Here is a 26,887-nt window from a genome sequence, read left to right on the forward strand (position 1 = left end):
ATTTGAACCCAGATCGGTCTGCAAGGTATAGGCAAGGCTCTGTTCTAAAGCCTTTCAGTGTGTCAGTAATTTGGAAATGTGGATGGATGGGGACACTGCTCATTAGGAGCAGGACAGGGGTTTTCCCCCTCAAATTAAGATGCTGCACCTGTAGGAGCTCTTTGTCTGGGCAGAATGGTGGGGCTGAATGGGGCAGAGGGGGCTGCTTAGAGCCAGTCTTCTCCAGTAATCTCCGTTCTCTCTGGGGGTATGTCCCAACTTGTACCCTATTCCCTATGTAGTGCACTACTTTAGACCAGGACCCATAGGCCTCTATGTAGGATATAGGATGCTATTAGGGTGACATTTGGGACACAGTCAGTTTTTTTTGTCGTAGTTCTTCTGAACCCGCTGCTCCCAAGTCGTCACGATGTCGTCAAGTTCGCCACCTGTAGCCCGTCCCTCGGTCTGCCCTGTACGGAGCTCACCTGTTCAGGTTCGTGCCTTCTGGCCCAGTCTGCCCTGTAGACTACGGAGACTGTTCAATCACAAGGCATCGCCTACAGTCAGGAACGCGCGGCTAATCTGTCAGTGACCAAACAGCATGGAGACAAAACAGGCCTTTCAAAATATTACAAAATACAATCGTGGGAAAACACTGGTTGGAGAACAAATGGCTCCTGCTGAAAACAGAAAACTCTAATTTGACTGTAGGCTACTAAAATATTTGATCAACTTCCAAATATGTGTCTTTTAAGCGAACATTGTTTGACAAAGTGAAAGAAGAGAGATGCTTATGGCACGAGAGCTTCGGCCATTGCCGGCAAGTGAGCTGAGCATCATTGGTTGAGTCAGTGAAAGTGGACAGGTTTTCAGGGCTCGAATTTTCTCCTCACATGGTAGAACACATGTTTCGCCACACTCCTAGGTCTAGGTTAGTGATGTTTTATTTAAGTTTTTTTTTTATTGATCTCAGATTCTCAGTTCGTCAGTGTTAAAGTAGCCTGTCGTTTCGATATTAAAAAACGGTTCTGCCTCCAGTCATGTAAAATGTAATAGAACTGGATGCCATGTGTTTATTAAGGCCCTATTTTCACCCTGACCCAAGACTTCGAATGTTTCCCATGTGTTCAACTCCTGTACGTGCCTCTACTCTACTGCTCTATGCCTCTAAAACAAACTCTATGATATTCATGCAATGCTATAAAGGTGATTTATTTTCTCATATGTTCTGGCACCTCAGAGCTCCACAAGTCATTTTTTGGTCCGGTAACTCCCAAATGAAAAATGAAGCACTGAACACAGGTAGTGTAGACTCTAGCTTACCAAAATACACCACAATATCCACACAAGCCACTCGCCAGCCAGCCATATATCAAGAGTTAGAAAATTGTGAATAATAGATTATGACATTATTATTTAAGAGTATTGACGATAAATCAAAATCGGTAAATAAACGATGGAGCTAGCTGACTAGCAGAAACTACGTCAATCATCTACATCAATCATTAACATCACTCATCAACATCACTCATTAACATCACTCATCTACATCACTCATTAACATCACTCATCTACATCACTCATCAACATCACTCATTAACATCACTCATCAACATCACTCATCAACATCACTCATCATCATCACTCATCAACATCACTCATCAACATCACTCATCAACATCACTCATCAACATCACTCATCAACATCACTCATCAATCATCAACATCACTCATCAACATCACTCATCTACATCACTCATCAACATCACTCATCAACATCACTCATCAACATCACTCATCAACATCACTCATCTACATCACTCATCAACATCACTCATCAACATCACTCATCTACATCACTCATCAACATCACTCATCAACATCACTCATCAACATCACTCATCAACATCACTCATCAACATCACTCATCTACATCACTCATCAACATCACTCATCAACATCACTCATCAACATCACTCATCAACATCACTCATCAACATCACTCATCTACATCACTCATCAACATCACTAATCAACATCACTCATCAACATCACTCATCTACATCACTCATCAACATCACTCATCAACATCACTCATCAACATCACTCATCAACATCACTCATCTACATCACTCATCAACATCACTCATCAACATCACTCATCAACATCACTCATCAACATCACTCATCAACATCAATGATCAGCTGATAGTCTACCTTCTGTTCCAGATGTCAATCATGTCTTTATGAGGCACTGTGACTCGCTTGCTAACATCTTGTACTGGTTGAGTGTGTTGTTGCAGAAATCGGCCTATGCCAACAACAACAAGAGAGAGTCAGTTAGTATGTTATGAATTTCCAGACTTTTTTCAGTTGAGTGGGTGGCCTTTTTCTTTTTCATTTTGAGCCACCTGCCCCCTGAAAGGTCTGTGCAAGCCCCTACACACACACACACACACACACACTTATGAACAACACTGGCTTGAAAGATGACCTAATACAATATGAGTATTGGCTGGGAGAGACAAGAGACTGCCAAACAGTACACTGATGGAGTGACTTTGAAAATAATAGACATGACTGAGTCCATAAGTTCATATCAATAGGGGCAGGGGAGACACTCCTTACTTTCTGTCTGTCTGTCTGTCTGTCTGTCTGTCTGTCTTTCTTTCTTTTTTCTTTCTTTCCTTCTTTCCTTCTTTCCTTCTTTCTTTCTTTCTTTCTTTCCTTCTTTTTCTTTCCTTCTTTCTTTCTTTCTTTCCTTCTTTTTCTTTCCTTCTTTCCTTCTTTCTTTCTTTCCTTCTTTCCTTCTTTCCTTTTTTCCTTCTTTCTTTCTTTCTTTCTTTCCTTCTTTTTCTTTCTTTCTTTCTTTCTTTCTTCTTTCCTTCCTGTCTTTTTATTTTCTGTGAGGACCACAGTAAGAAGGACCACAGTAAGAAGGACCACAGTAACGTCTAATGTATGTTATTACTGGTATGGCCTGCTGCTTTGTATAACCAAAAGCAGTTTATGTGTGTTTGTGATGTATGGGGTGCTGTCAATTAAATGGGTGGTTGCTTTCTTTGCCTCTTCCCCCCCACCTCATGGGTCTTTGACTGGTGAGAAAGAATAAACCAGCAGTGAACAATGGACTGGTGCTACTTAACTCTCTCTCCCCCTTACACCCTCCGTCCGTCCCTCCCTCTTTCTCTCTCCCTCCACCTCTCTCTCCCCCTCCCACCGTCCGTCCCTACATCTCTCTCTCGCTTGCTCTCTCTCTCCCTCCACCTCTCTCTACCCCTCCCACCCTCTGTCCCTCCCTCTCTGTCTCCTCTCTTTACATAAAGCAGGATATACTACATAGTCTGGCAACGTCACCTTTTAGTAACACTGACCATTCATCAGATGTGTACAGCAATAATAGAACACATTGTTATAGAGAGAAATTACAATTTATCATACAGAGTATCAATACATTTTTAATCTGCTTTTGATTTTCTACCTGAGGAAGGACATAAGTTAAACTCTTGTTACATTCCAGAAACATAATAATTGAAGTGTGTGTGTGTGTGTGTGTGTGTGTGTGTGTGTGTGTGTGTGTGTGTGTGTGTGTGTGTGTGTGTGTGTGTGTGTGTGTGTGTGTGTGTGTGTGCCAGCCAGGCTAGGGAACTCTCTGCTAGACTAATTTCAGGTCTGGACTCGGGTTGAGACTCAGGGAGGAGGATGAGGTGTTGCGTCATGGTTTTCCAGGACCTATCAGCAAGCTAGACCCATGTTTATTTTCTATTTCCTACAGGGCTCAAACAATGTAAACAATCTGCTAGTGTGACTTCCTCTCTCCTAAGTTAAAAATAAAATAGATTATATTGTTGATAAAGTGATAACATTAACATATTTATTTGTATTTATATTTATCATAAAATTTGACCCTGTCACTGATTGCCTCCATGTGTGTGTAACTAACAGCTCCTAAAATAGGTTTTCTCATTGAAAAGGTCAGTCTTTGTGCTGTAATTCCTAATGGGTTACCATTGTGGGTTGGCAGGACCAGGTTCTTATATAGCCAATTAGGGCCAGTTTGTATGGCTGGACCAGGCTCTTATATAGCCAATTAGGGCCAGTTTGTATGGCAGGACCAGGCTCTTATATAGCTTATTAGGGCCAGTTTGTATGGCAGGACCAGGCTCTTATATAGCCAATTAGGGCCAGTTTGTATGGCAGGACCAGGCTCTTATATAGCCTATTAGGGCCAGTTTGTATGGCTGGACCAATTTGGTCTACAATTTGGTCTACTTATAGCCTATAGACACCTGGTGTTACCATGGTACTTATAGCCTATAGACAGACCCCTGGTGTTACCATGGTAATTATAGCCTATAGACAGACCCCTGATGTTACCATGGTACTTATAGCCTATAGACAGACCCCTGGTGTTGCCATGGTACTTATAGCCTATTGACAGACCCCTGGTGTTACCATGGTACTTATAGCTTATAGACAGACCCCTGGTGTTGCCATGGTACTTATAGCTTATAGACAGACCCCTGGTGTTGCCATGGTACTTATAGCTTATAGACGGACCCCTGGTGTTGCCATGGTACTTATAGCCTATAGACAGACCCCTGGTGTTACCATGGTACTTATAGCCTATAGACTGACCCCTGGTGTTACCATGGTACTTATAGCCTATAGACAGACCCTTGGTGTTACCATGGTACTTATAGCCTATAGACAGACCCCTGGTGTTACCATGGTACTAATAGCCTATAGACAGACCCCTGGTGTTACCATGGTAATTACTGCCTATAGCCTCACCCCTGGTGTTACCATGGTACTGTCACGCCCTGACCTTAGTTATCTATGTTTTATGTATTATTTTGGTCAGGTCAGGGTGTGACGAGGGTGGGTATGTGTGTTTTTGTCCTGTCTAGGGTTTTTGTATATCTCTGGGTTTTTTGTATGTCTAGGTAATGTAGGTCTATGGTGGCCTGAATTGGTTAGCCTATAGACAGACTCCTGCGGTGAGAGTGAGCAGTGATAGATTCAATGGTTTCCAGGTAGGAGCCAATAGGAAGTCAACCACTTGCTCCCTATGTTGGTTGTCTTGGTTATTGTTGGGATTTTACTACAAACCCGCTTGAGGTTATTTCATCGTGACCCAATGAAGTCAAACTCTCGAAGACTCAACTTTTTCCTTCATATTTTACAACTAGAACTTTGGAGAAATCTAGCCATGCCACATTACCAACCTCCTAAAATCCACATTTTACATTCCTGGGATGGTGATGTATTCAGCAGAGCTGTGAGAAGAGAAATGGGTGTGATTACAGAGCATCAGTGCAAAGGAGAAAGAAGGAGGTGACAGCTTAACAGCCTCTCCTTGGTAACATGTTAATAGTTAATACCTCCATGATTTACTCTCCCTGTCTCTTGTACTCTCACTGGGGCGTAGGCTGCACCCAAGGCCTTGAGCCTTCAGTTCATCACTTTGACTAGTTTTACTGCAGTGCACTCTTGGAAAAAAGGGTTCCAAAAGAGTTTTTCGGCTATCACCATAGGAGAACCCTTTTTGGTTCCAGGTAGAACACTTTTTGGTTCCAGGTAGAACTCTTTTGGGTTCCGTGTAAAACCCTTTCCACAGTGGGTTCTTCTACATGGAACTCAAAAGGGTTCTACTTGGTTCTTTAAAGGGTTCTCCTATGTGGACAGCCAAAGAACCCTGTTAGGTTTGAAGGCTCCCAAGTGCCCAGCGGTCTAAGGCACTGGGTTTCAGTTACCCAATCATGGCAGGGCCCCCAGAGACACCCTGGTTGGAATTCAGGCTGTATCACAACCGGCCGTGATTGGGAGTCCCACAGGGTGGCGCACAATTGGCCCAGCGTCGTCCGGGTTTGCCCGGTGTAGGCTGTCAATGTAAATAAGAACATGTTCTTAACTGACTTGCCTGGTCAAATAAAGGTTAAATAAAAAATATGGAACCTAGTTTTCAAAGAGTGTGGTCCTGAGTGCACATGCACTGCTCAGGGAGTGACCTGGGACTCTCTAAAAGCCAGTTTCTCTCTAAAAGCCACGACAACAGCAATTCACCTCTTCTGAGAAGGGAACAAAATAACATTTCATGGCTGCTCATTGGCAACATGTGTGAGTGTCAGCTTAGAATGATGTAATGGATCATAATAATATGAATAAAAAGTGATTGTTTCCCTGGATCCATTTTCTAAGTGCTTTCATAATTTGTCCCCATGCGTATTTTCGTGTCAGCACTTACTGAAACCAGGAGGGGAAAGTACCGGTGATTTGAATTACATATTAAAACCTTCAAAACAGGATTTCCCCTTCTTTCTGGGATCTTTGCTTACAATCATATCATGAGTAAATTACTTAATTGCACACACATAAGTTAAAATGGTCTGAGTATGGAAGTGGTTTCCGTCATTCTCAGATAACAGGACGATGAGGCATCAGCTCGTCACAATCCAACCTTCAAACTGGCTCAAGCTGCTGAACAATCTCTTTACCCAAAGTAGAAAATGGTTCGCTGTTCTCCTTGCTCAATTGGCAGGTCTTCGTTGTAAAATAAGAATTTGAATCTTAACTGACTGATTTAGTAAAGGTTAAAGAAAGAAAATATAAAAAATAAGTTGAAAGTTGTATCAGTTTTGTTATTAGCTGATGTCTGTAATGCTGCATTTACATGTGATTTGAGAATTACTATTATAATCTTAATGATTTGCTCTGCCTTTGAGTGGTTTGTTTCTGATCACCAAACTGTAGAGTGAAATGCTATGCTAATCATTTTGTACTATAGCCTTGCATCTAAAATGTAACTTGCTCCCGTCTCTCCATGACCTCGCATCTCCAATAACACAAAACTATTAAAACACAAACTAACTGACTAGAGGCATGGTGGGAAGGGGATGCTCTCAGTGGGAGAAGCTCTCAGTGGGAGAAGCTCTCAGTGGGAGAAGCTCTCAGTGGGAGAAGCTCTCAGTGGGAGAAGCTCTCAGTGGGAGAAGCTCTCAGTGGGAGTAACTTCCAGATGGCAGGCAATGACTGTGTGTGTCGGAAACCCCAGACATGTCCTCCGTAGAAGAAACACACACACACACACACACACACACACACACACACACACACACACACACACACACACACACACACACACACACACACACACACAGGCTCAAAGCTCCAGGCACCAACATCTGTTACGGTCAAGTGGTAAAGGAGGTGTAGACAGCGATAGCTGCTCCAGGCAAGCTCAAAGTATTTGAAAGAAAACCAATCCTACTTGAAACCAAGTATGCTGGTCTGTCCACACCGACGGCGAGGAGGCCCTCTTAGCCCAGATCAGGTTTCTTTTCAGTGTGATGTATAAACACCTTTAAACACTTTATCAAACCATGTCCCCTAAAGTGTTGTCTGCTCTGATGATCTGGCGTCTCAACTGAAGCACTTGGAGTACTTAATGCATTGTCTTTCATGATGGAAGATGGTTGGAAACTTAACTGTGTACCGAACATAGGTTGTGAAGCGTGTCCTTCCTTTTGTTAGATCAAGTGAGCTGGAAAGCTTCTTGAGTCAGGGGTAAAGAGTTCACTTGACTTTAGTATTTATTTAAAAACAAGGATCCACATCAACGCTCTGTCTTGCTGAGCCAGATCCTATTAAGCTTGTTTTAGAGAGGGGAGTGGAGGGGAGTGGAGGGGAGTGGAGGGGAGTGGAGTGGAGAGAGAGAGAGAGAGAGAGAGAGAGAGAGAGAGAGAGAGAGAGAGAGAGAGAGAGAGAGAGAGAGAGAGAGAGAGAGAGAGAGAGGGGTAAGGGCAGTCTCTTTCTTGTCTGATCATATCTTGTCGGTCTAAAACGACGCTCTACAAAGATTCTGACCATAAATGTACAAAACCACTCATATTCCCATATACAGTGCATCCTGAAAGTATTCAGACTCCTTCACTTTTTCCACATTTTGTTACGTTACAGCCTTATTCTAAAATTGATTAAATAAAAAAATCGATCTACACACAACAATGACAAAGCCAAAACAGTTTTTTAGAAATGTTTGCCAATCTATAAACAATAAAAAACAGAAATACCTTATTTACATAAGTATTCAGACCCTTTCGCTATGAGACTCGAAATTGATCTCAGGTGCATCCTGTTTACATTGATCATCTTTGAGATGTTTCTACAACTTGATTGGAGTCCACCTGTGGTAAATTCAACTGATTGGACATGATTTGATAAGGCACACACCTGTCTATATAAGGTCCCACAGTTGACAGTGCATGTCAGAGCAGAAACCAAGCCATGAGGTCGAAGGACTTGTCTGTAGAGCTCCGAGGCACAGATCTGGGGAAGGGTACCTAAAAAAATTCTGCAGCATTGAAGGTGACCAAGAACCCGATGGTCACTCTGGCAGAGATGGGAGAACCTTCCAGAAGGACAACCATCTCTACAGCACTCCACCAATCGGGCCTTTTTGGTAGAGTGGCCAGATGGAAGACACTTCTCAGTAAAAGGTATGAGACAGCCCACTTGGAGTTTGCCAAAAGGCACGTAAAGACTCTCAGACCATGAGAAACAAGATTCTGGAGGAAACCTGGCACCATCTCTACGGTGAAGCATGGTGGTAGCAGCATCATGGCTTTCAGCGGCAGGGACTGGGAGACTAGTCAGGATTGAGGGAAAGATGAACGATTCTCATCCAGAGTGCTCAGGACCTCAGACTGTGGCAAAGGTTCACCTTCCAACAGGACAATGACCCTAAGCACATAGCCAAGACAACACAGGAGTGTCTTGGGGACAAGACACTGAATGTCCTTGAGTAGCCCAGCCAGAGCTTGGACATGAACCTGACCAAACATCTCTGGAGATACCTGAAAATAGCTACTGTATGTAGCGACACTCCCCATCCAACCTGACAGAGCTTGAGACGATCTGCAGAGAAGAATGGGATGAACTCCCCAAATACAGGTGTGCCAAGCTTATAGCGTCATACCCAAGAAGACTTGAGGCTCTAATCACTGTCAAAGGTGCTTCAACAAAGTACTGAGTAAAGAGTCTGAATATTTATGTCAATGTGAAATTTCAGTCTTTTATTTTTAATACATTTGCAAAAACGTTTAAAATCCTGTTTTTGCTTTGTCATAATGGGGTATTGTGATGTCATAATGGGGTATTGTGATGTCATTATGGGGGTATTGTGATGTCATTATGGGGGTATTGTGATGTCATTATGGGGTATTGTGATGTCATTATGGGGTATTGTGCTGTCATAATGGGTTATTGTGATGTCATTATGGGGTATTGTGCTGTCATTATGGGGTATTGTGATGTCATTATGGGGGTATTGTGATGTCATTATGGGGTATTGTGATGTCATTATGGGGTATTGTGATGTCATTATGGGGGTATTGTGATGTCATTATGGGGTATTGTGCTGTCATAATGGGGTATTGTGATGTCATTATGGGGTATTGTGCTGTCATTATGGGGTATTGTGATGTCATTATGGGGGTATTGTGATGTCATTATGGGGTATTGTGATGTCATTATGGGGTATTGTGATGTCATTATGGGGTATTGTGATGTCATTATGGGGGTATTGTGATGTCATTATGGGGGTATTGTGATGTCATAATGGGGGTATTGTGATGTCATAATGGGGGTATTGTGATGTCATTATGGGGGTATTGTGATGTCATTATGGGGGTATTGTGATGTCATTATGGGGGTATTGTGATGTCATTATGGGGGTATTGTGATGTCATTATGGGGGTATTGTGATGTCATTATGGGGGTATTGTGATGTCATTATGGGGGTATTGTGATGTCATAATGGGGGTATTGTGATGTCATAATGGGGTATTGTGATGTCATTATGGGGGTATTGTGATGTCATTATGGGGGTATTGTGATGTCATAATGGGGTATTGTGATGTCATTATGGGGGTATTGTGATGTCATTATGGGGGTATTGTGATGTCATTATGGGGTATTGTGATGTCATTATGGGGGTATTGTGCTGTCATTATGGGGTATTGTGCGTAGATTAATGAGGGAAAAACAACAATTTACTCAATTTTAGAGTAAGGCTGTATGTAACGTAACAAAATGTGGAAAAAGGAGTCTGAATACTTTCCCTGTATCTAGTGTAGAACGCTCTATCTGACTCTCATCACATATTTCCCCCACCTGCTAAAACTTTAAACCTCAAGGCAAGTTATGAGCCAGGCATTATGATGAATTATGACAACAAACTCATTTTTTCATTTTCTTTTTAAGTTCTAATTTTCTCAAGATTTACACAGGTGTGTATGTCTGGCACTAGGCCAACCATTGTAAATGTCAACCAAATTCATGGTCCAATATGAAATTAATTTCACAAGAGTATCTCGTTACATTTTAAGTTGTATTTTCTGTATGAATTTTAAGTGATTTATGTGCTTTTCACCTGGCCTCTGGATGGTGTGTTATAACTAGGGCGAGGAGTTTTCCTTCCCAATGGCAACATATCCAGGAAAAACTCCTGGTCCGGCTATGGGCTATACCTCTACCGTTTCCTGGTCAGGAAATAAGAACCTTACTTTTACTCAGTTGAGTACTTTTACTCAGTAGTTGTTTCCACGACAACTTGTCAAACACTTCTTTCTCTCTTCCTGTTCTCACAGAGCACCATTAGAAACTGCTGAGACGATCCACTGGGTGCTGTACCAGAGACGACCACCGGTACTTTTTAAAAATGATAACGATGAGGGCCCTGGGGCCACGGAGGGCCTGTGTTCTGCTGGGTGTGTTCCTCCAACTGCTGTTGTTGCTACCAGACACCACCTCTACGGACTCCACCGCTGCAACCTGGAACCAGAGCGGACCCCGACTAAAGCTCTCACACACAGGTAGGCATCTCTGTTATTCACCACTCTAACTTAGGGCTAGTTAACTATCGTGCTGGTGGGCTACTTACTTATTTCACACACAGATCAGCATCTCATCTCTGCCCCTTTTTACTCTGAGCACCTCTGGTCCTCAAGGAGTGGGTTGCTCTGTTCCTCAACACAGCAGAACCTCTGGTCCTCAAGGAGTGGGTTGCTCTGTTCCTCAACACAGCAGAACCTCTGGTCCTTAAGGAGTAGGTATCCCTGTTCCTCAACACCGCAGAACCTCTATTCCTCAATGAGTGGGTAGCCCTATTCCTCAACACCACAGAACCTGTGTTCATTGACACATGCCTATAGGGCCAGGAGGCTTTCCTGACCATAACCCTGACCAGAGTGGGTATCCCTGTTCCTCAACACTGCAGAACCTCTGGTTCTCAAGGAATCTGTATCCCTGTTCCTCAACCCAACAGAACCTCTGGTTCTCAAGGAGTCTGTATCCCTGTTCCTCAACCCAACAGAACCTCTGGTTCTCAATGAGTCTGTATCCCTGTTCCTCAACACCACAGAACCTCTGGTCCTCAAGGAGTGGGTATCCCTGTTCCTCAACACCACAGAACCTCTGGTTCTCAAGGATTGCTTATCCTTGTTCCTTAACACCACAGACCCTCTGGTCCTCAAGGAGTAGGTATCCTTGTTTCTCAACACTACAGACCCTCTGTTCCTCAAGGAGTAGGTATCCTTGTTCGTCAACTCCACAGACCCTCTGTTCCTCAAGGAGTAGGTATCCTTGTTCCTCAACACTACAGAACCTCTGTTCCTCAAGGAGTAGGTATCCTTGTTCCTCAACACCACAGACCCTCTGTTCCTCAAGGTGTAGGTATCCTTGTTCCTCAACACCACAGACCCTCTGGTCCTCAAGGAGTAGGTATCCTTGTTTCTCAACACCACAGACCCTCTGTTCCTCAAGGAGTAGGTATCCTTGTTCCTCAACACCACAGACCCTCTGTTCCTCAAGGAGTAGGTATCCATGTTCCTCAACACCACAGACCCTCTGGTTCTCAACGAGTAGGTATCCATGTTCCTCAACACCACAGACCCTCTGTTCCTCAAGGTGTAGGTATCCTTGTTCCTCAACACCACAGACCCTCTGGTCCTCAAGGAGTAGGTATCCTTGTTTCTCAACACCACAGACCCTCTGTTCCTCAAGGAGTAGGTATCCTTGTTCCTCAACACCACAGACCCTCTGTTCCTCAAGGAGTAGGTATCCTTGTTCCTCAACACTACAGAACCTCTGTTCCTCAAGGAGTAGGTATCCTTGTTCCTCAACACCACAGACCCTCTGTTCCTCAAGGTGTAGGTATCCTTGTTCCTCAACACCACAGACCCTCTGGTCCTCAAGGAGTAGGTATCCTTGTTTCTCAACACCACAGACCCTCTGTTCCTCAAGGAGTAGGTATCCTTGTTCCTCAACACCACAGACCCTCTGTTCCTCAAGGAGTAGGTATCCATGTTCCTCAACACCACAGACCCTCTGGTTCTCAACGAGTAGGTATCCATGTTCCTCAACACCACAGACCCTCTGGTCCTCAAGGAGTGGGTATCCATGTTCCTCAACACCGCAGAACCTCTGTTCCTCAAGGAGTGGGTAGTTTTGTTCCTCAACACAGCAGCACTGCTGGTTTTCATCCTTCTCTTCTAATTACGGTATATGTGTTGATTCAGACTGATTCCTAATTTCCTGTTGATAGATTGGAGCTATTGTATAATACCATTGTGTGCCAGGGGAAAAGGAGGGGGAGGTTGGTGGAAAGGGTTTTATTAGGATATTGTTTAAACTCAGTGAAGTAACATCTGAAAAGCACGTAGGGCCGACACAGCAGGACCGCAATCCTGTTTTCCTAATTATGTCACCATGGCGATCCCCAACACACACATCAGCAAATTACTTTGTTCTCATTAGCTTAATGAATTTAGCACAGCGTTTTATAGTTTTTATAGTGGCTATTGTTGTGCGACTGGCAGACTATCCAGGTATTATAGTTAGATTAAGGAAGTTCATTAATGTAGCTGTTGTTGTTTCGCTGTACTGTAGTTACATGTAGCTGTTGTTGTTTCGCTGTACTGTAGTTACATTTAGCTGTAGTTGTTTCGCTGTACTGTAGTTACATGTAGCTGGGGGGGGTCTGTGGCAGCCAGGTTCTCTTCAGGTTTATTAGTCTAGATACTAAGAGATTTTATAGCTTATAACTCTTGTCAGGGTTATGGTCAGGAAAACCTCCTGGCCCTATAGCCATGTGTTACTATATATGACTATCAATGACTGTCAATGACTGTATATGACTATCAATGACTATCTATGACTATATATGACTATCAATGACTATATATGACTATATATGACTATCAATGACTATATATGACTATCAATGACTACCAATGACTGTCAATGACTGTCAATGACTATCTATGACTATCAATGACTATATATGACTATCAATGACTGTCAATGACTATCAATGACTATCAATGACTATATATGACTATCAATGACTATCTATGACTATCAATGACTATATATGACTATATATGACTATCAATGACTGTCAATGACTATCTATGACTATCAATGACTATCAATGACTAAGGAATAAGTCTGACAGAATATACAGGCAGAAGCAATTACCCAAATGAAGCATGAAAGTAGAAAAAGCGATTTGACTATCAATGACTGTCAATGACTATCTATGACTATCAATGACTATATATGACTATCAATGACTATATATGACTATCAATGACTGTCAATGACTATCTATGACTATCAATGACTATTAATGACTATCTATGACTATCAATGACTATATATGACTATCAATGACTGTCATTGACTATCAATGACTATCAATGACTATATATGACTATCAATGACTATCAATGACTGTATATGACTATCAATGACTATCAATGACTATCAATGAATATCTGTGACTATCAATGACTATCTATCTACAGCACTTTGAGATATCAGCTGATATCTCAAAGTGCTGTACAGAAACCCAGCCTAAAACCCCAAACAGCAAGCAATGCAGGTGTAGAAGCACGGTGGCTAGGAAAAACTCCCTAGAAAGGCCAAAACCTAGGAAGAAACCTAGAGAGGAACCAGGCTATGAGGGGTGGTGAATATCAATGACTGTCTGTGACTATCTATGACTATCAATGACTATATATGACTATTTATGACTATATATGACTATATAGGACTATGACTATGTAATATAATTTTGAAATCATTGGAATTAGAGTATGATAGCTAAAGAGATGGAGAAAACACCTGTCTCTGGATGGTATTCTTGACAGGGAGACGCGTCCATCACGCATGATGATGTTTACGGGTAAGATAGTCTAGCTGGCTACATTTTTAGATATTACACGTTTCAAATTTTGACAGAAGGGTGGTTTCATTTCAAGTTAAAGTGTACTGTTAGCTAGCTAGCTAACGTTAACTGGCTGGCTCCCTAGCTGACGTCACATGTATGACGTTATAATTCGTATACCAGAACCGTTTGCTTTGCTAGTTAGAGCCTAATGTTAGCTCGCTATAACATTGAACCTGGTTGGTTAGCTCCCAGCAGATTCATGCAGGGTAGTAGCGACATGATTTGGCACTCATTGCTGTTTAACTAGCTAACATTAGCTGGCTGGCTTGTTAGCTAACTTTACGAGACGTGTGTGATCTTACACGTTGTTTACCTAGCTAGGTGCATTGTTTACCTAGCTAGGTGCATTGTTTACCTAGCTAGGTGCATTGTTTACCTAGCTAGGTGCATTGTTTACCTAGCTAGGTGCATTGTTTACCTAGCTAGGTGCATTGTTTACCTAGCTAGGTGCGTTGTTTACCTAGCTAGGTGCATTGTTTACCTAGCTAGGTGCATAGTTTACCTAGCTAGGTGCATAGTTTACCTAGCTAGGTGCATTGTTTACCTAGCTAGGTGCATTGTTTACCTAGCTAGGTGCATTGTTTACCTAGCTAGGTTCATTGTTTACCTAGCTAGGTGCATTGTTTACCTCGCTAGCTAGCTACATGTATTCAGCTAAAGTGTACAACACCTGTTGAATAGAGCCGGTGTCAGTATACTCAGGCAAAAAAGCGTAATGACATTTTTGCCTGCTGGGCTGGTTAGGCAGTTTTCATGTTATCCAGAGGCAAACAAATCATCAGCCAGAGTGTGTGCGCTTCGAGAGCGAAACGAGATGGTTGAGGCTAAAGCTTAAGAGGGTGTGAATGATGCTGAATGGGTGTAGACAAAGAAGAGCTCTTCACTAGATAGCAAAACATTCAAAGGCCATTTTCTCAAAAGTGAGTTTACAAGTTGATGAACTTTCAAAGCATTATTACTTTCTCATTGTTCCTAAAAAATGCAGTGTCTGAAATACCATTTTGTAGCTCTGTGTCTCTACTTTTATCTAATGTAAAAAAAACACTGTTTCAAATGTTGCTACATAAGATCAGAGTCATATGTGACTATATATTACTATCAATCAAAATATATGACTATATATTACTATGAATCAAAATATATGACTATATATTACTATCAATCAAAATATATGACTATATATTACTATCAATCAAAATATATGACTATATATGACTATCAATCAAAATATATGACTATATATGACTATCAATCAAAATATATGACTATATATTACTATCAATCAAAATATATGACTATATATGACTATCAATCAAAATATATGACTATATATGACTGTCAATTAATATATATGACTATTTATGACTATTAATGAATATATATACGACTATTTTTGACTGTCAATAAATATATATATGGCTATTTATGACTATCAATAAATATATATATGGCTATTTATGACTATCAATGAATGTATATATGACTATTTTGACTGTCATTTGTTTGTTTGATGGGGTGCTGTCCTCAGATAATAGCATGGTTTGCTTTCGCCGTAAAGCCTTTTTTTAAATCTGACACGGTGGCTGGATTAACAACATGTTAAGCTGTATTTTGGTGTATTGCACTTGTGATTGTATGAAAGTGAAGTATTTCTAATAATTTTTGGGGAATTTCGCGCTCTGCAATTTCACCGGATGTTGTCGAAACGTTCCACTAGCGGAACCCCTAGAAAGACAGGAACCTAGGAAGAACCCTAGAGAGGAACCAGGCTCTGAGGGGTGGCCAGTCCTCTTCTAGCTGTTTCGGGTGATCAATGACTATAAATGACTATACAGTGGGGCAAAAAAAGTATTTAGTCAGCCCCCAATTGTGCAAGTTCTCCCACTTAAAAAGATGAGAGAGGCCTGCAATTTTCATCATAGGTACACTTCAACTATGACAGACAAAATGAGAAAAATAAATCCAGAAAATCACATTGTAGGATTTTTAATGGATTTATTTGCAAATTATGGTGGAAAATAAGTATTTGGTCACCTACAAACAAGCAAGATTTCTGGCTCTCACAGACCTGTAACTTCTTCTTTAAGAGGCTCACTATACAGTATATGACTAAAAATGACCTATCCATGACTTCAGATGGGACAAGAGCTTTCTTGGTCCGGTCATGTGATCGTTAAAGTGATAATTCGGGATTTTAACAATGAGGCCCTTTATCTACTTCCCCAGAGTCAGATTAACTTGTGGATACCATTTTATGTCTCTTCCTTCAGTTTGACAGAAATAAAATTTGATTTGATTTGAAGTTCCTAACTAGCGTTCATTCATTGCCAATATCCCGAACTATCCCTTTAATTAAACTAGATCCTTATTTCAGCAATACGGCATGTGAACCCGGGGGATTATCGTGTAATAACTCTTGACTAAGGGATGTTGTTAGGCCTGAGGTGAAGCCATCCTGATGAAGGAATTCGCCCTGAATCAGAGAAAAGCTGTTGGTCTCGTCATGTTCATATGCAGAGGTACGTATGAGATCTGAGAAATGTATAAATGCAACATATTACACAAATCAGAATAGCACACAACAAGGTTTATATTAATAACCCCCACTGTACCAAACCAAATGCTAGGTAAGAAGTATAATAAATGATGTGTCATGTCATGCTGGTGTGGTATAATCTCTCCCTGGAGGGTGGGCTTGTATTAGTATGATACCTGCTAGGAAAATCATTTATTTTTGTCTGTCAGGCCTGTCTCTGTGTGTCTGTCAGGCCTGCCCCTCTGTGTATCTGACAGGCCTGCCTCTCTGTGTATCTGACAGGCCTGCCTCCCCATGTTGTACTATAAATCTAGCCCTAGGGATTATGGTTTGTGGGTGTGTGGTCAGAGGTTTGTGTGTGAATGATAACATCCTGCCCTCCCCTCCCTCAAGATGGGCCGGACTGGGTTCCTGAGGTCACACTCTGGGGGAGGGGGGGGGGAAGAGAGAGAGAGAGAGAGAGAGAGAGAGAGAGAGAGAGAGAGAGAGAGAGAGAGAGAGAGAGAGAGAGAGAGAGAGAGAGAGAGAGAGAGAGAGAGAGAGAGAGAGAGAGAGAGAGAGAGAGAGAGAGAGAGAGAGAGAGAGAGAGAGAGAGAGAGAGAGAGAGAGAGAGAGAAAAAAAAGAGAACGAAATACATCTCTCCAAATGCAAATTTCACAGCAATTACTCAAAGATCCCAACGCAGATACACTTTGTCATATGACTGACAGTGCCTCTTTCAGTTACATTTGAGTTAATGGGTTATAACTGCACCTGTTTGATGCCACAATTAAATTGGAAGAAAGCTTCTGGTAACTAAAAAAGGTCTTTACATCGATCAATCGAACGAACGAACTGGTCATGTAAATTGTGTTCCTATGTTTTTTTTGTTCCCAGCCATTCATAGTCTTACTCTCTCTAGTCTGAACCATGATGTGAATGATGATATGATCACAGACTGGTTGTTGGAGTCAAAAGATTCTACCACATGGGCGGTAGGTAGCCTCAAGGTTAGAGTGTTGGGCCAATAACTGAAAGATTGCTGGTTTGAATACTGGAGCTGACAAGGCAAGGATTGTTTATCTAGCGCTGTGTCCTTGAGAAAGGCACCGAAGCTTAATTGCTCTACAATGGTGACCCTGGCCGTGACCCCACTCAAGTGTCTCAGGGGGAGTTGGGATATGCAAGAAATACATTTCCATTGCAAACAAATTTAAACACCCCGCAAATTACTGTTATCTGTGCTTGTCTGTGGCTGCTAAACTCTGGTAAAAAAAAAAGGTGCTATCTAGAACCTGAAAGAGTTCTTCGGCTGTCCCCCTAGGATAACCCTTTGTGTCTCCACGTAGAACCCGTTTGGGTTCCATGTAGGTCACTTATCACAAAGGGTTTTACATTGAACCCAAAAGGGTTCTACCTGCAACCTAAAAGGAGTGTAGGTCTGGGGAGTGTGTGGTGGAGTCAGGTACTGTCAGCAGTGTAACTCACAACAGATTGTTATTATGGCTGATGGTTTTATTGTTATTACAGCTGATGGTTTTATTGTTATTACAGCTGATGGTTTTATTGTTATTACAGCTGATGGTTTTATTGTTATTACAGCTGATGGTTTTATTGTTATTACAGCTGATGGTTTTATTGTCATTATGGCTGATGGTTTTATTGTCATTACGGCTGATGGTTTTATTGTCATTACGGCTGATGGTTTTATTGACATTACGGCTGATGGTTTTATTGTCATTACGGCTGATGGTTTTATTGTCATTACGGCTGATGGTTTTATTGTCATTACGGCTGATGGTTTTATTGTTATTACGGCTGATGGTTTTATTGTCATTACGGCTGATGGTTTTATTGTCATTACGGCTGATGGTTTTATTGTTATTACGGCTGATGGTTTTATTGTCATTACGGCTGATGGTTTTATTGTTATTACGGCTGATGGTTTTATTGTTATTACGGCTGATGGTTTTATTGTCATTACGGCTGATGGTTTTATTGACATTACGGCTGATGGTTTTATTGTTATTACGGCTGATGGTTTTATTGTCATTACGGCTGATGGTTTTATTGTCATTACGGCTGATGGTTTTATTGTTATTACGGCTGATGGTTTTATTGTTATTACGGCTGATGGTTTTATTGTCATTACGGCTGATGGTTTTATTGTTATTACGGCTGATGGTTTTATTGTTATTACGGCTGATGGTTTTATTGTCATTACGGCTGATGGTTTTATTGTTATTACGGCTGATGGTTTTATTGTCATTACGGCTGATGGTTTTATTGTCATTACGGCTGATGGTTTTATTGTTATTACGGCTGATGGTTTTATTGTCATTACGGCTGATGGTTTTATTGTCATTACGGCTGATGGTTTTATTGTCATTACGGCTGATGGTTTTATTGTTATTACGGCTGATGGTTTTATTGTCATTACGGCTGATGGTTTTATTGTTATTACGGCTGATGGTTTTATTGTTATTACGGCTGATGGTTTTATTGTCTCTGAACAGACTTCACTTCATCTGCTTTTGCTTTGTTAACTTCTTAGGTCAAAAACCCTGCCGATAGGTAGATGTGAATACAGTACACACACACACACACACACCGGCCATAAACCCTGCTGACAGATGGATGTGAAAACTAATACTTCTTCTTTCAACCGAAATTCCCCTTTTTTGTGTTTTTGACGAGAAGGTTTGACTGGAAGGTTTGACTGGAAGGTTTGACTGGAAGGTTTGACTGGAAGGTTTGACTGGAAGGTTTGACGAGAAGGTTTGACTGGAAGGTTTGACTGGAAGGTTTGACTGGAAGGTTTGACTGGAAGGTTTGACTGGAAGGTTTGACGAGAAGGTTTGACTGGAAGGTTTGACTGGAAGGTTTGACTGGAAGGTTTGACTGGAAGGTTTGACTAGAAGGTTTGACTGGAAGGTTTGACTGGAAGGTGGGTTAGGACCAATGTAAACAGTGCTGCAGTGCAGAATGACTTCATGTCTCTGTGTTTCCACGCCCCAAATGACACCCTATTCCATGTACAGTATAGAGCATTACTTATGTGCCCTAGTCAAAAGTAGTGCACTATGTAGGAATAGGGTGCCTTTTGGGACCCACACTGTGTCTCGGACCAACAACACAAAGTTGATGAGAACTTCACACGCCCTGCTATCATTATGACAGCTGCACCTTTGACAGAGTCTGCTGAAGCACACACACACACACACACACACACACACACACACACACACACACACACACACACACACACACACACACACACACACACACACACACACACACACACACAAGACAGACACACACACACACACACACACACACACACACACACACACACACAACACAGACAGACAGACACACACACACACACACACACACACACACACACACACACACACACACACACACACACCACAGACACACACTCCATGCAAACACACACCTCCGCTCACAACCGCTAGACGAGAGATACCGGGGGTTATTACAGTACATCAGTCAAACACACATTCTTCATGTTTCTCATTTACAAGGACTGGAGAGAAAAGACAAACATTTCAACATGGTGGAATCAAATGTCAAATTCCAGTACCTTCACACACAAAACAGGAAGCAATGAGGAGAGGAGATGAAGAAGAAGAAGAAGAAGAAGAAGGGTCAAGCATCTTCTTCTCTCCAAATCAAATCAAAGTTTATTTGCGCCGAAACGCTTACTTAACCAACAATGCTTTAAGAATTTTAAAGAAAAATAGAAAAAAAAGTGTTAAGTTAAAAATAGAAAATTATAGTAACAAATAATTAAAGAGCAGCAGTAAAAGAATAATAGTGAGGCTATATACAGGGTGTTACGGTACATAGTCAATGTGGAGGCTATATACAGGGTGTTACGGTACAGAGTCAATGTGGAGGCTATATACAGGGTGTTACGGTACAGAGTCAATGTGGAGGCTTTATACAGGGTGTTACTGTACAGAGTCAATGTGGAGGCTTTATACAGGGTGTTACGGTACAGAGTCAATGTGGAGAATATATACAGGGTGTTACGGTACAGAGTCAATGTGGAGGCTTTATACAGGGTGTTACGGTACAGAGTCAATGTGGAGAATATATACAGGGTGTTACGGTACAGAGTCAATGTGGAGGCTTTATACAGGGTGTTACGGTACAGAGTCAATGTGGAGGATATATACAGGGGGTGCCGGTACAGAGTCAACGTGCGGGGGCACCGGTTAGTTGAGGTAATTGAGGTAACATGTACATGTAGGTAGTGACTATGCATAGATAATAAACAGAGAGTAGCTGCAGTGTAAACGAGGGGTCTGGGTAGCCCTTTGATTAGCTGTCCATGTGCAGGAGTCTTATGGCTTGGGGGTAGAAGCTGTTAAAACCTCTACTGGATCGGTGTCCCCCCTGCGGGACGGTTAAGCTAACGTAGGCTAATGCGATTAGCATGAGGTTGTAAGTAACAAGTACATTTCCCAGAACATAGACATATCTGATATTGGCAGAAAGCTTAAATTCTTGTTAATATAACTGCACTGTCCAATTTACAGTAGCTATTACAGTGAAAGAATACAGTGAAAGAATGTGGACGTGCTCAGTCCTCCTTTTCCTGTAGTCCGCAATCATCTCCTTTGTCTTGATCACATTGAGGGAGAGGTTGTTGTTCTGGCACCACACGGTCAGGTCTCTGACCTCCTCCGTATAGGCCGTCTCATCGTCGTCGGTGATCAGGCCTACCACTGTTGTGTCATTGATAAACTTGATGATGGTGTTGGAGTCGTGTTTGGCCGTGCAGTCATGAGTGAACAGGGAGGACAGGAGGGGACTGAGCACACACCCCTGAGGGCCCCTCGTGTTGAGGATCAGCGGGACGGATGTGTTGTTACCTACCCTTACCACCTGGGGGCGGCCCATCAGGAAGTCCAGGATCCAGTTGCAGAAGGAGGTGTTTAGTCCCAGGGTCCTTAGCTTAGTGATAAGCTTTGAGGGCACTATGGTGTTGAACGCTGAGCTGTTGGAGTGTGTCTAGGGTTTCTAGGATAATGGTGTTGATGTGAGCCATGACCAGCCTTTCAAAGCACTTCATGGCTTCAGACGTGAGTGCTACGGGTTGGTAGTCATTTAGCCCTATTACCTAAATTGTTCTTGGGCACAGGGGCTATGGTGGTCTGCTTGAAACATGTTGGTATTACAGACTCAGTCAGGGACAGGTTGAAAATGTCAGTGAAGACACTTGCCAGTTGGTCAGCGCATGCTCAGAGTACACGTCCTGGTAATCCATCTGGCCCTGCAGCCTAAGAATGTTGACCTGTTTAAAGGTTTTACTCACATTGGCAACGGAGAGCATGATCACACAGTCGTCCGGAACAGCTGATGCTCTCATGCATGCTTCAGTGTTACTTGCATCGAAGAGAGCATTGAAGTAGTTTACCTCGTCTGGTAGGCTCGTATCACTAGGCAGCTCGCGGCTGTGCTTCCCTTTGTAGTCTGTAATAGTTTGCAAGCCCTGCCACATCCGACGAGTGTCGGAGCCGGTGTAGTACGATTCAAATTTAGTCTCGTATTTACGCTTTGCCTGTTTGATGGTTCATCGGAGAGCATAGTGGGATTTCTTATAAGCTTCCGTGTTAGAGTCCAACTCTTTGAATGCAGCTCATCCCTTTAGCTCAGTGCGGATGTTGCCTGTAATTCATGGCTTCTGGTTGCTTCCTCTAACCACTTTTTTTATTGATCTAGTCACTGGTGCTTCCTGCTTTCATTTTTTGCTTGTAAGCAGGAATCAGGAGGTTAAAATGATGGTCAGATTTGCTAAAAGGAGGGGGAGGGAGAGCTTTGTATGCATCTCTGTGTGTGTAGTAAAGATGGTCTAGAGTTTTTTTCTGTCTGGTTGCACATTTAACGTGCTGGTAGAAATTTGGTAAAACGGATTTGAGTTTCCCTGCATTAAAGTCCCCGGCCACTAGGAGCGCCGCCTCTTTTCCTGTTTTCGTATGGCCATATACAGCTCGTTGAGTGCGGCATCGGTTTGTGGTGGTATATAGGCAGCTATGAAAAAGACAGAGGAAAACTCTCTTGGTAAATAGTGTGGTCTACAGCTTATCATGAGATGCAAAACATTGAGACTTCCTTAGATCTTGTGCACCAGCTGTTGTTTACAAATATACATAGACCGCCACCCCTTGTATTACCAGAGGCCGCTGTTCTATCCTGCCGGACAAGCTTCAAACCCATCAGCTGTATGTTATTCATGTCGTCGGTCAGCCACGACAGTTTTGAAATGTCCCGTTGGTAGGATATACACGCTCGTAGTTTGTCTATTTTATTATGGATTGATTGTACGTTGGCTAATAGGACCGATGGTAAAGGTAGATTACCCTCTCGGCGTCGGATCCTTACAAGGCACCCGGACCTTCGTCCCCGTCTCTTTCTCCTGCGAATGACGGGGGTGAGGGCCTCGTTGGGCGTCTGAAGTAAGTCCTTCCCGTCTGACTCGTTGAAGAAAAAGTATTCCTCCAGTACTGGGTGAGTAATCTCTGTCCTGATATTTAGAAGCTCTTTTCGGTCATAAGAGACACGGTGGCAGAACAAAATGAGTTACACAAGTTGGTTACGGGATCGTAAAGCGGCAGCCATCTCCTTCAGCACCATTCTTCACTGATCAGAACATCTCCCTCTCTTCACTGATTAGAACATCTCCCTCTCTCCACTGATCAGAGTGTGAAAGCCACAGCTTATACTCATCCGTCCACGCGACCCTAAGACATGCACCCATCAGTTAATTAACATCATTCTTCACCCCTCTTTCCCACAGCAGTTCTGCTTTCTCTCTCAGTCCTGACGGGTTCATTAGCCTGCTGACACACAGCTTTCCTCCCTTCTCCCATCTCCCATCTCCCATCTCCCATCTCCCATCTCCCATCTCCTCTCCTCTCCTCTCCTCTCCTCTCCTCTCCTTTCCTCTCCTCTCCTCTCCTCTCTTCTCTTCTCCTCTCCTCTCCTCTCCTCTCCTCTCCTCTCCTCTCCTCTCCTCTCCTCTCCTCTCCTCTCCTCTCCTCTCCTCTCCTCTCCTCTCCTCTCCTCTGCTCTGTTCACTGTGTCATCCCTCCACCCTCACTCTAATCCACTTCACCTTGTTACTGTGGTGATACAGAGGTCAGGGGTCAGGGGTGAGGAATCACATAAGTCACTCCACCATAGTCAGGCCATGCACAGCCTCCCCCACAAGGTCACATTCCTACTACACACTGATTCCTCCCTTTCTCTCCTTTCCTCTCCTCCTCCAATCCATTCCCCTCTAATGCCAGACCAATAGTTATGTGGACGTGATGAATGCCCATTTGAGCCCCACAGTGGACGTGTCATAATACCCATAAAACCTAGCGGTCAAAAAGGGAAATGGTTCCAATCGTTTTTCCACCATTCATTGTTTTCCACAGGGAATCTTATAAACATTTAAGTAGCTTACTTGACGTTTTGATAAGGGATTCCACAGGGATTCCACAGGGAATCTTATCAATATTTAAGTAGCTTACTTGACGTTTTGATAAGGGATTCCACAGGGATTCCACAGGGAATCTTATCAATATTTAAGTAGCTTACTTGATGTTTTGATAAGGGATTCCACAGGGATTCCACAGGGAATCTTATCAATATTTAAGTAGCTTACTTGACGTTTTGATAAGGGATTCCACAGGGATTCCACAGGGAATCTTATCAATATTTAAGTAGCTTACTTGACGTTTTGATAAGGGATTCCACAGGGATTCCACATGGAATCTTATAAACATTTAAGTAGCTTACTTGACGTTTTGATAAGGGATTCCACAGGGATTCCACAGGGAATCTTATCAATATTTAAGTAGCTTACTTGACGTTTTGATAAGGGATTCCACAGGGATTCCACAGGGAATCTTATAAACATTTAAGTAGCTTACTTGACGTTTTGATAAGGGATTCCACAGGGATTCCACAGGGAATCTTATAAATATTTAAGTAGCTTACTTGACGTTTTGATAAGGGATTCCACAGGGATTCCACAGGGAATCTTATAAACATTTAAGTAGCTTACATGACGTTTTGATAAGGGATTCCACAGGGATTCCACAGGGAATCTTATCAATATTTAAGTAGCTTACTTGACGTTTTGATAAGGGATTCCACAGGGATTCCACAGGGAATCTTATCAATATTTAAGTAGCTTACTTGACGTTTTGATAAGGGATTCCACAGGGATTCCACAGGGAATCTTATCAATATTTAAGTAGCTTACATGACGTTTTGATCAGGGATTCCACAGGGAATCTTATCAATATTTAAAATAAGGACTGTGTTTCGTGTAGTCTTTACTTGACGTTTTGATAAGCGTGTAAATATGTCAGACAAAAGTGACTTTTATCAATATATTTATTTACTCTCAGATAATAATAAAAAAAAAATGCTAATAAGTATCATAGTAGACATCATGCAAGACTACATCTCCCTGCAAGCTCCTCCACGTCATCTCTGACTGACACCTTTGCTAAACAGATATTGTGGCAATTTAAAACTTGGTGGTAGTAGAAGTGGTAGTGAAGGGAAAGGGGGATACCTGGTCAGTTGCACAACTGAAACCATTTCAAACTAAATGTGTCTGAAACAGAGAGGTGCAGGCGGGGCTGCCTTAAACGACGTCCGTGTCATCGGCGCCCAGGTACTAGTTGTTGTTGGGGGTTAATTGACTATTTCAAGGGCAGAATTCAGATTTTTCCACCTTGCCGGCTCGGGGATTGGAACCAGCGACCTTTCTGTTACTGGTCAACTGCTATTAACTGCTAGGCTACCTGCCACCCTGGTGAGGGATGGTAGTGATGGTAAGTGATGGTAGTGATGGTAGGTGAGGGTAGTGATGGTAGGTGATGGTAGGTGATGGTGAATGATTGTGTATGACGGTGAGTGTTGTGAGTGAGGGTGAATGACGGTAAGTGATGGTAGTAATGTCTAGTGATGGTAGTGATGGTGACAATGGTAGTGATGGTGAATGATGGTAGTGATGGTAGTGAAGGTGAATGAAGATGAGTGATGGTACTGTTGGTAGTGATGGTGAATGACAGTACTGATTGTAGTGATGGTAGTTAAGGTAGAAATGGTGAATGACGATATTGAGGGTTGTGATGGTGAATGATGGTAGTGATAGTGAATGACAAAATTGGTGGTAGTGATGATGAATGATGGTAGTGATGGTGAATGCCAATATTGATGGTAGTGACGGTGAATGCCAATATTGAGGGTAGTGATGATGAATGACAATGGATTACAGTACTTATGGTGAGTGCTTGTGAGTGATGGTAGTGATGGGGTCTAAATGAGGGTCGAGAGAGAGAGAGAGAGAGAGAGAGAGAGAGAGAGAGAGAGAGAGAGAGAGAGAGGGGGAGAGAGAGAGAGAGAGAGAGAGAGAGAGACCTGTTGCAACGAAAAAAGGGCAACCAGTGAAGAACACACACCATTGTAAATGCAACCCATATTTATGCTTATTTATTTTATCTTGTGTCCTTTAACCATTTGTACATTGTTAAAACACTGTATATATATATAATATGACATTTGTAATGTCTTTACTGTTTTGAAACCTCTGTATGTGTCATGTTTACTGTTAATTTTTGTTGTTTTTCACTTTATATATTCACTTTGTATGTTGTCTACCTCACTTGCTTTGGCAATGTTAACACATGTTTCCCATGCCAATAAAGCCCTTGAATTGAATTGAATTGAATTGAGATGGAACAGGGAGTTTAGTCAAAGAGATGGAACAGAGAGTTTAGTCAGAGTTTAGTCAGAGAGATGGAACAGAGAGTTTAGTCAGAGAGATGGAACAGAGAGTTTAGTCAGAGATGGAACAGGGAGTTTAGTCAGAGATGGAACAGGGAGTTTAGTCAGAGAGATGGTACAGGGAGTTTAGTCAGAGAGATGGAACAGAGAGTTTAGTCAGAGAGATGGAACAGGAAGTTTAGTCAGAGAGATGGAACAGAGAGTTTAGTCAGAGAGATGGTACAGGGAGTTTAGTCAGAGAGATGGAACAGGGAGTTTAGTCAGAGATGGAACA

General features: G+C 42.3%; 1 protein-coding gene across 2 annotated transcripts in view; it reads left to right on the forward strand.

The window, feature by feature from the left end:
• The window catches only part of LOC139413899 (semaphorin-3D-like), a 145,182-nt gene that overhangs the window by 35,930 nt on the left and 82,365 nt on the right, over positions 1-26,887 (forward strand). For both annotated transcript variants that reach the window (XM_071161742.1, XM_071161743.1), the window contains exon 2: positions 10,632-10,856. In XM_071161742.1, coding sequence (XP_071017843.1) covers positions 10,703-10,856 — 154 coding nt within the window. In that variant the 5' untranslated portion in view covers positions 10,632-10,702. The remainder of the gene's footprint in view (positions 1-10,631; positions 10,857-26,887) is intronic.

Source organism: Oncorhynchus clarkii, chromosome 7 (genome assembly GCF_045791955.1).
Source record: "Oncorhynchus clarkii lewisi isolate Uvic-CL-2024 chromosome 7, UVic_Ocla_1.0, whole genome shotgun sequence".
Classification (NCBI taxonomy): Eukaryota; Metazoa; Chordata; class Actinopteri; order Salmoniformes; family Salmonidae; genus Oncorhynchus; species Oncorhynchus clarkii.